Genomic DNA, 10,679 nt, shown 5'->3' on the forward strand with positions numbered 1-10,679 from the left:
AATCTTGAACAAAGAAAAATAATTCAATTTCTTAAATTGGTGTTGCCCTTTATTTTTCTTCATAAAATTGAAAGAAACGCAAGATTGCTATGAACCCAAGATTGCTGAAAATCAGCATAATAGCCAAATTAGGAATATGCAAGTACAAAATTCTACAATAAACTACCAAATCACCAGAAAACTTATCATGTACGCATCAAAAGTAGTGGAATAAAATATCCAACCAAAAAATAGAGAATTTTTTATCATCGCAATCAGTAGAAACAGGAGAGAAATTTAAAGAGCGTACCGAGAAACTTACCAGAAAAGCACTTATAGAGTGAGATGGAAGCAATAAGACTTGAGTGCTTATCAGTTTTGTTTGAGCAGAGACTCAATATATGGCCAATATAACACAAAAATGGAATAGATGAAAGTGGAATACACGTGGTCTGTTGCAAAAATTAGGAGATCCACGTGTTAGCCCATCAAATAGACACATTAGTAGACTGATTTGCTATTTGTATGAAGAGTAAACAGGGGAAACCAGAGAAAGAAGAAGAAATTGGGGGGGGGGGGGGGGATGAAGAGTGAAAGTTAAAGCTTCTAACTGAGTCTAAAGGAGTAGGAAAATAAAAGACAGATGTCCCACAAAAAATGCAAGACCAGCCACACGTGTAAGAAAATTGAAAGGAATGAAAGGGTTAAATTAGATAGTAAAGTTACAAAATTGCCCTTGGCAAACATTTCTAATTTCTATTGTAACCCTGTTCGTCCATGTGTTTTTCCTCCCAACTACCCTTTCTAAAATAGGGTAAATGCAAAGATTGAAGAAAAGTATACTTTTAGATATTCTTATGGTTCATCACTTTGTATTTTGCATGGTTAAAAATTGTCATACTTGCCTCTCTCCCTAGGGGCACATGTTCTGCCTTGTATTAAACACGTGTACATTTTGTTCTCCCCAACACACGTGTCTCGTATTTAAGCATGTAACAAAAAACATTGACCCTATTCTCTCTGTTTCACCCCGATCACTTTCTTGAATTGCTCTGTATATTGTTTTACAGTAATGGAGATTCGCCTTAAGGTTGTCTATATAAAGTAAATATTTTAGAAGTTAACGAATTCAAGAGTAATTTTGGTTAACACACTTTCACTACTTTCTCTATTGTTTTCAATTAGAAGTTGTCCAGAAATCTACAATTAAACTATATGAGGGTCTATTTGTTAAATTTTCGCCTAGGTGAAAGAGATGTATCTTTCAAGTTATCTCTTTGTGATATCTATTTATGCATTCCTCTCAATTCCAACTTCCTTAGTTGATGATTGGCGTTTTACCTTTTATTGAAGGTACTAGAAAATACCTCCTTGCTATGTGATTTTTGGAATAGCAAAGGTTGGCTGCTAAGATTAGGGGATTGTAGCTCCTGCTCATATGAAATGATGAATGAAGATGTACCTGAGAATGTCTAGCTCCAGCCAGTGGCGTACGCAGGATTTTTGACCAGCGGTGTCGACATTTAAAGAAATGACCAACGGACTACCATAATCAATAATGGATGTAGTCTTCGTGCCACAGGTTCAACCGTATCCGCTATTTTTTATACCAAACATAGATATATTTATGTAAAAAATAAATAGAATTACAGCAAATCTTAGGTTCTGAACCTTAACATGTCAAGTTAATAGTGAGCAACACTAGCAAAAAAGGAGGAACAATTTTTTTGTTTGTTTGTTTTGTGAAAAGGAAGGGTAGTATTTCCAAAATATTGGGTAAGTTACTTATGATAACATTAACTACCATTAAACAGCCAGTGTTAGACAGGTTTAATCCATTTTAAGCCTTGAGGGGACAATGATCGATACTCACAGGCTCAATTCATTTTAAAAAGCTTAAATAGTTGTCCAAATGCACATAAGGAGATTCGAACCCTTGATCCCAAGCTCAAAATCAACACTCATAACCATCAGCCCATGTGTTTCATTTTATCAAATAGTGTCATCTAATACAAAATGTACGTTTTCGAAAATTATTTATATATGTATTTAATAAAATTTTCCGACCAAGGGGTGTCGCCCGGCACCTCTTAGATGAACGTGGGTCCCCCTTGGCTCCAGCTCATTTGAAATGATAAATTAAGATGTACTTGAAGATGTTATTTGAATATAGTGATGTCCATTGCATAAGTGTGAAGGTTTTTGTTACCATTTTCGGTTTTTCCCAAATTATCTATCGCTACTTTACTACCTAATGAGTCGATAAATATTGAATTATGCACTGACCATCAACTGTTACATTAATAGCAATCAGCAGCACCAGTGTCTGTAATGCAAATTGTAAAGAACATTTGTTCTAAATGTAACTAGCTTTAGGTGGATTGATTGAGGGAGGAAGTTAAATTTATATTGATTTGTATCTTGAACAGCAAGCTGGGTCGCAGCGTAGTTGTGGTACTAATTTGCCTACCGGCACTAACTACACGTAAAGTTGATGCCTAAGAGTTGGGCCCGTGCCCATCTAGTTAAACTACAGACGACAGTAGTGCTAGATTAGACTAACATGGCAATAACAAAGGTTTTAAAGCACGAATATTTAATTGCTCGGTGCGGTTTTTGTTCTTATCAAACGAGCAGGCATAATATTCGAGGTTGATTCCACGTACTTGCATTTAACCAACATATCTTAATTATTATCAAATCCACATGATAGCCCATATTGTATGATGATTTAATTTGTCGCAATTGTGACATTAACTAGCAAACTCGCCTAATTAAGAGCACTTTAAACAACAGCATATTTCTTGCACGGGAGAACTTGTGATTCGTTAAGCATGAATCAGCTGTTTGGCTAGCTACAAGCTAAGTCTGCTTCTACTTCCAAAAGTATGGAGTTCAAAACAAAAAAAAATTCACTAATCCAAGGGAAGTATTCTCTCTAGTCTCTAATCATTTTATGTTAGCTTCTGCTTGTGGGCCAGCTTTTGTTCTGGCTGAATTAACCTCGACATCATCCTCTGTGAAACTGCATTTACAATAATAAAATATAAAGTTTGTCACACTTAATTTCATAGACCCAGAAATAATACTTAGAAGAGAATGCATACTTCCAACCTAAAAGTCTCCTTACTAATTAGTCTCTCCTTAGTGAGATGTTCAGCAGCACTGTTGGTTATGAAGGTCCAACGCGGCCAAAATTGACTATCATAACTAACACGAATTAGCCGAAAAATAGGAATTAGAGATGTAAAAGAAGTCAATTAAGTAGAGTTTACGAGTACCTCGATGATTTTTGAAATGGAACCCAATGTCAGTGACAAAGTCTTCAAACCTGGAAGAATCCAAATAAAGCCATCTAAAATATTTTGAGAAGTGGCAGTAGATGAATCAATTTTGAAGTTCCAAATTCTCGATCTTACTGATTGCTGGAAGTAATATCTCAGTTAGCTTATCAGGAAGGATAATATCCTGACAACCAAAAAGCAAGGTAACAGTCGAACATAACACAGCTGAAAAGTTATTAGAAACCAAGTCATAGCTACAAACTATATCAATAAAAAACAGCTTATAAGAACTCAAATATTTGAAACAAATAAAAGTTAGAATAGGAAAAGGCTAACATGCTACCACTTTGATGCTATTACCCTTCACGAATCAAAGGTTTCATCATCTTCTAATTGTGAGCACTTTAGGCATTTGTCCGTGAATATTATTTCAAACATTAGAAAAAAATGACAAGTGTTTGGTTATGAATTTGGTCAATTATTTCAACCTCAACTTGCATAGCGAATTTGGAGTTTCAAAAACAAGTATGAAAAGTAATTCCAATTTCCACTCACAAAACTTTCAACTTTTTCTTCAAGTAAAATTCATGTCAAAACACCAAAGATTCCAAATCCACTTTATCAACTTCAACTACAAATACTTTTATAACTTTTTTTTTCCAAATTCAAACTAAATCATGTCAACACAAATGTACTCTTGCGAAATGAAGTATGAGACGCAATAAAGGAACATTGTAAACACATGTAGGATTAATTGGACAGCGAAAACAAGGGGGAAAATAGTTTACCTGTTCACTCCGGCAGATCAAAGTTAAATGCCCGGAATGAGCAAAAGACTCCAAGATAGTCCGCAACCAAATGTACCAGCTGCGAGCATTAAGCACTTTGGGCCTGAGATGAAGTCTAACAAATTCCAACCCATGAGAAGCTTTTATTCCAGGAAAAGACGTGAGACCACCGGAGTACTCAAAAGATTTTATGTTGGGAGCATCTATAATTATCTCCTCTACTATTTCATATTCATCATCCTTCCACACAACGTTTGCCAGATGCTGGTGAGAAACAAAATGCATTGCAAATCACGGAGCCAAATACCATCTTCAGAAGAAGAATCAAGGCGGCAACCATCTATCATCAGGTTCTCTAGGAGAGGGAATCTGTTGATAAAAGGACTCAATGTCCTTTCTTGGACATGAACTTTTTGCAATGTCAAATTCTTGACTGTAGTCGTGGGAGTGGTCTGTACTTCGCATCTACTCAGTCTGAAGTCATTTAATACAAGAGATTCCAGCTTTGTGGAGTCTATAACTAGTAGGACGCGGTTATAAGATTGAATTATCACCTTCAAAAAAATTAGGCTAGGATTTGGAACTACTATCGTGTCCAAGTCATATGGAAAAGGCTCAATGATTAATTCCTCGATTCGAGGGAACCCGGCAATGAAATCCGCAAATACAAAATCAACATCCATCGAGACATCACATAGAAACAGTGATCTTAGACTAGGGATCATAAAAGAGTATGACGATGTAATATCACAATTCTGGAAACATAAGACTACTAATGTAGAAGAGAAAAATGCAATACCAGAATTCTCAAAAAAAATCAGGAGGCCCTTCTAGAGCAAGATGTAACGTTTTAACCTTATTTTTGGCAAACTGGATCCATTTTTTGAGTGGTAATTCACTAGAAGGATTAAAGTCATCAACAGGTCATTCGAAGATAGAGCAAGCAAACTTCACCATTGTATTCACGCTTCTCACACCTGTCTAAGGATTTTTCCTAGTAAGTTAGGAAGGCATCTTTATAATCTAACCATATATCTCCAGATTCTAGGAATAACTTGACCCCAAATTGGAATTCGTCCATATAAATACCTGGGAGAGAAGTCCGAATGCTTTGCCACCTCTTGGACAAAACACTAGCTCTGGCTGCATCTTTAGGTGGGACCCAGCAAAGAATTTGATGCATTATTTCAACTGGTAGATTGGAAATTCTATTGACACAGGCTGTATCTTGTTCCGCTATTGGGTTCTCTGTAATTGTAACTTCATGGCTTTTTGAATCTTTTGGATTTCTCCATAAAAACTTCCTTCCTTGTGTCATTTTTGGAACGGTGAGAAACAATTTGGCTCTCTCTCTCCCCCCTTTTGAGTTCAACTTTGTTTTAATTGGTAAAGAAACAGCGGAATATAAAGCGCATTTTGTCATCGGAAAAGATCAAAATATTAGTGAACCTCGTCGACGTAAAACCAATACTATTTGAATTGGCTTTATGTATTCCCCCTCCCATCAGCTAGCTGCCACCATTTATTTTCATATTTATCTTTTGGGAAGAGTAAGAGACTCTATAATTAGGACTCATATTTGTGTTGTACTCCAATCAACTTAGTAATAAACGCCAATCAAATCTAAGAACTTATAGAGGAGTGCTCCAATGGTAGCAATCTCCTCCACTTTCATCCGTAAGACTGGAATTAAGTTCTTGTTCAAGTAATTAGAAGGCAAACAGAGTGGACAGCCTATTCTTTCGCATAAATAAATGGATACCAATTAAAATGCTTGTCCCTTTTTTAACTTCTTTACATCCTCAGCTCGTATAGGTCATTATATTATGTTGTTATGTAGATATCTGATACTTATCTTATTTAAATATCAAAGGTCCATATTAGCATTACAAGAAGAAGTACGCTTTCAAGAAATGATTATTGATGAACGGATGCATCTACTTGACACGATAGTAGAAAAAAAACACAATGGCTATTGAAGAGATTATTGCTAATTGCTATCAATAGTTAAGTTAAGAATATTATATACGTCATGAATTTTCACAAAATTTTTTGATAGAAAGATATGACATAAGAGTGACTGCTTAATTGGGTCATTCCATAACGTTTACCTCCACTTACCAAGTCATAAAGTGGAAAAATGATACCCACAAATATCGAAGGATAAGACTATATAGCGCCACTAAAATCATTGCCAAATTGTGCTGGTCCGACTTAGTCTAATACTAATTCGTACAACAACCAATTTGCAGTGAATCGAAGTTTGACAATTTTATCTCTGATTTCGCCCGGCCTATAGACCAACAACTTTGAATTCCTTATTTGTCACTTCGCGACTTTGCGTTAGACTTTAGACAAAGTACTAATACTCTCACACTGGTCAAAGTATAAGGCAATGATGCCACCTCCTTTTGCTTGGAAGACGCGTTCACCATCAGCATCAACAACATAATTTTCAATTCGTTACTATTTGGAGACGTACTATATATGTTTCTTACGTAGTGTAGGGGTAATACCATTTAATTCTTATACCATAATTTGACCATATCATACTCCTTTAACAGTATCATGCTTCTCCGAATAGCAAATAAAACTATTTCTACATTTATCGTAAGAAGGTGAAAAATATCCATGCCTTTATTTCTCTCTAAATTCATATAAAAATAACAGAAAAAAAGGAGGAAGGAATACAAGACATTCAAGGGCAATACTCCAGCCGCTCTTATCGAGTATTAGCAGCATGTTCGGTATAAGGAAAATACACCGAATATAACTATTGAGTGTTGCGTCGCATTGTCTTTTCTAATGGCAGACCTAAAATTTTAAATTGTGGGTGTTCCGCTGCTTTTAGTTTAATTGACTTTTAAGATTAGGTGCTCGGCATATTTTTGTCTACTACCTAGTTTTTAATATAAAATTATAGTATGTTGATAAAAAATAATAGTTACTTGAGCATCCAGTAACCGCAATATAGGTCCGCTACATCAAAAGTTGAAGAGGCCGATCGATCAATAATAGATTGTCACTCGCTTGACGAAGATAATTTTCACACATATATAAGTTCACACGTATACCAATCATATGCTGAATAACAATTAATTTAGTATCATTAAATATATTTTGTTTTAAAAAATAAACATTGGTAATTTTAATCTAAGTGCGAGTACAGGGTAGGATTTACTGACTAGAGAGTTTTAAAATGTACGTAATTCTCATTTCTTGGGTAACAAAATTATACCAGATACTTCTCAAATCAATTTCTAGCCATACGAATAAGATCAGTGTGAATATGTGGGAGTGAAATGAAAATTGTCATCCTTCATTTCTAACCATGGGATTGAGTCGGGTCACCAGATCAGTCATGAGTTACTATGCACAGTTTCTAAAATTGTGGAGGTCCTGGTCCATGTGGCCCATCTTGGTAGTCAGAGACTTATAGCCCATTAGAAGCAAAAAAAGAAGAAAAGTTTGGGCGTATGAAGCAAGTAAACCATTCATGTGAAGGAACTTAAACACTCATTCAATCTCCTTGTCGTCTTTGCTTCCCTTTCTACACTCTTGCTAGCCGGCCAAACTTCCAATTTTTTGCCAGATTTCCATAATAAATTCTCAGTTAATCACTCTTCTTACTTATAAATTACTTCAATCTTCTAACTTTATCTAATTAAATCCCCCAATCAACTATCCATCCAAATTCCAATATCCACCGACAGTTCCCAATCTCTTTATTGAATTTGGGAAGATGGGTCGATCTGATTCTCGCAATCTTCATTAATCCAGTTTTAATTTTCATTAAAGATTGAGTCTTTCGTATTCCCCAGTTACAATCTTGAATTTATTCAACCCAAATGGTCTATTTACATAACTCAATTCCTCCAACAGACCCAAAATTAACCAGAACCAAATCCAAGAATTCAACTTTACCCTTTGTGAAATTGAGGCAAATAAAAAAGAACATGCCATCAAGTGATTGTGAACAATCTCACTCAGCTATCATTGATGTAGTCATTTTGATTGCAGTGGTTGGTGCTTCTGGGTTTTTGTTATATCCTTACATAAATCTTTTGGTGCAAACACTATTTGAATTTCTTGAAGAAGTATCTTATGTGGTTAAAGATGAAATTTTTCGGGCTCCATTGGTGTTTATATGTCTAGGACTTAGCATTTTGTTTGCTGTAATAGCTCTTTTGGCAATGACAGTATGTACAACAGGCAAAGGATGTGGGAAACCAGGTTGTCGTAGGCTTAGAAAAGCTGCTGAATTTGATATACAGTTAGAGACAGAAGATTGTGTTAAGAAGACAAATTTCAGTGCAAAAAATGGAGTTAAAAAGGGGATGTTTAAGTTGCCTAGAGATCATCATCAAGAATTGGAAGCTGAGCTTAAAAGAATGGCTCCACCTAATGGAAGAGCTGTTCTTGTGTTTAGAGGCAGGTGTGGTTGTTCTATAGGTACAATGGAAGTTCCTGGTCCAAGGAAAACTGGAAAGTTCAAGAAATAATAATAGGAATCATATTGGATATTGTAATAATAATCAGATGATTCCTTTTGTGGGTGATCTTCTCTGAAAAGCACTATACCCTTTTATAAGCTTATATACATGACTATAATGGATTAAATAAAAAAGCTTTATTTATGATTTTAGTGTTTTCTTTCTAAAGTATTGTTAAACTCGTGTTAGTTGTTACTATTGTGTTGCTATTTGCTTTATTCTGATGGATATAAAAGAGCAGCCCAGTGCACTCCCGTTATGCGCGAGGTCCAAAAAGAGGACCACAAAGAATCACTGGCCTTTTTTTACTGCATTTCTGCTGGAGGTTATTTAGAAGAAAGCGCTCGAACCCGATCTCCAGTACGTTACCAAGAAGCTTTTATTCTGGATATATTCTGCAATTAGACTTCAATGCGTAGTGCTTTTCCTGGTTGTCTCAAAAAAATTCATTGGATTCTATTTCTCATATCAAGATCATATTTTTGGATCGGCTAGGTTCCTCAACTGCTGCATTGGAATGAGAATAGAAATATTTTTCTATGTACATAATTGATAAACTTTTGGAGTCTTAATTTCTTGAATTGTTTCGCACTTTTTCAGTTTGTTGTGCAACTGATGTCATAAACTGCTTAGGATGTCTTTTCATTCTATAAATTGCTTAATTATGTTGATAATATTTTCTACTCAACTGGGTAGGCTTTGAGTCGTATAGCCGATTGTCAATATACTTTTCTGCTACTGAAAATATGCCCTTGATAATCTTTCAGTTACAAGGATGGGCAACCTTCGTCCTTGTCTGTCCTATGATTGATTCTCTGTTTGGTATATTCATACTGCCATATTACAAGTATGTTTTTCTTCGAGATTTTGACCAATATCATCCTTATTTTTTCACCTGAACTTCCACTGCGTCCTTAAAATATCTCACCTAACTGAAAATGTCCCTTTAAGTTTCCCAAACTTAGCCAAAAACATCCCTCTGTTAACTTTTCCATCTATATCTAACAGAGCTTTCTTTTTCTCACGTGCATTAATTGTTCTTGTTCTTGTTATTCAACAATTTCCCACAAGCTATTCAAAAAAAAAAAAAAAAAAAAAAAATACTCCATAACTGACTAATTGGACAAATGCAACCAGCAACAAATCACTTACTCCAAAAGTTTCTCCTTTCTTATGTTAAAATCCTCAACAGATTCTATTCATAATATTAGATTCCTCATATGTAAGGCTAGCACATGAGGGAGAGAGAGAAGTATAAAATTTGTGGAGGTAGGCTAAGAAGAATCACAAACAGCGGGTGAAGGAGAACAGCTAGAACCTGCAAGGGATAAAGTAAAGGCAAAACGAGTAGACATATACTGAATAACTGATTGTCGAACGCATAATTCAAATAACATAACCACTGAATACTATTATCATTTTATATCATTTTAGGAATTCAAGACTAAAGTTGGTAATTTTTCAATTATATCTTAATAACTAAAGAAAAGCATGTACATACAGTATTAAACATTTAAGAGAAAACGATCAATCTACTTTATTAAATATGGGTAGCTTAATTAGTAAACTATACATTGTATTTATTGTTTTAATGAGCGTGAAAAAAGTTAAAATGGGATGGAGGGAATAGTTATCAGTTTCAAAGTGATTTTCTGATACAGTATACATCGTCATCATTAAGTGCCCACTGGAACTATCCCTGAGGAACTTTAGAAAAGATGGGAAATCATCATCAAGAAGTGATCATAGGAAACTATCCCTGATGAGGAACCTGAGTAAAGATGGGAATAGTCCAAGCTCGGTTAGGAAATGACAGAAAAGTTAATAGAGGGGTGTTTTTGATTAAGTTTGGGAAACTTAAGGGATGTTTTTAGTTAAGTAAGATATTGTAAGGATGTAGTGGAAGTTGAGATGAAACAATAAGGATGATATTGGTCAAAAACTCTTTTTCGTCCTATGTTGCTTAACCTGTTGTTGTGTTCAATTGCAGCTAAGTAGCTGTTTGGACATGGTTTGAAACCATGAGATGAAATCATGATTTGAAATCATGTTTGGACATTCAATTTGAATTTCTTAAGTTATATTTTTTCTTATAGACATAAAAACCCCACAACTTGTGAAAACTATCAAAATAT

The 10,679-nt window shown here is 35.0% G+C and overlaps 2 protein-coding genes across 2 annotated transcripts; one reads left to right on the plus strand and one right to left on the minus strand.

Moving 5' to 3' along the window:
• Positions 1-2,723: 2,723 nt before the first annotated feature.
• Positions 2,724-5,608, minus strand: LOC132048367 (uncharacterized). Its single transcript, XM_059439275.1, has 3 exons — positions 4,052-5,608; positions 3,261-3,404; positions 2,724-3,004 (listed from the first exon to the last, which is right to left on the minus strand). The coding sequence occupies exons 1-3, from the start codon at positions 4,334-4,336 to the stop codon at positions 2,990-2,992; spliced, it is 444 nt and encodes a 147-aa protein (XP_059295258.1). The 5' UTR covers positions 4,337-5,608; the 3' UTR covers positions 2,724-2,989.
• Positions 5,609-7,411: 1,803 nt separating this feature from the next.
• LOC132047091 (uncharacterized protein At5g19025) lies at positions 7,412-8,688 on the plus strand. Its single transcript, XM_059437988.1, has one exon. The coding sequence runs from the start codon at positions 7,900-7,902 to the stop codon at positions 8,551-8,553; it is 654 nt and encodes a 217-aa protein (XP_059293971.1). The 5' UTR covers positions 7,412-7,899; the 3' UTR covers positions 8,554-8,688.
• Positions 8,689-10,679: the final 1,991 nt, after the last annotated feature.

Source organism: Lycium ferocissimum, chromosome 2, assembly GCF_029784015.1.
Source record: "Lycium ferocissimum isolate CSIRO_LF1 chromosome 2, AGI_CSIRO_Lferr_CH_V1, whole genome shotgun sequence".
Lineage (NCBI taxonomy): Eukaryota > Viridiplantae > Streptophyta > Magnoliopsida > Solanales > Solanaceae > Lycium > Lycium ferocissimum.

Excerpts from the sequence above, each read along its gene's own strand:
- LOC132047091 (XM_059437988.1), top strand. The coding sequence starts at position 7,900 with ATGGTCTATTTACATAACTCAATTCCTCCAACAGACCCAAAATTAACC.
- LOC132048367 (XM_059439275.1), bottom strand. The coding sequence starts at position 4,336 with ATGCATTTTGTTTCTCACCAGCATCTGGCAAACGTTGTGTGGAAGGAT. Across the intron at positions 3,405-4,051 it reads TGATCTGCCGGAGTGAACAG|CAATCAGTAAGATCGAGAAT; the intron begins GTAAACTATTTT and ends TATTACTTCCAG.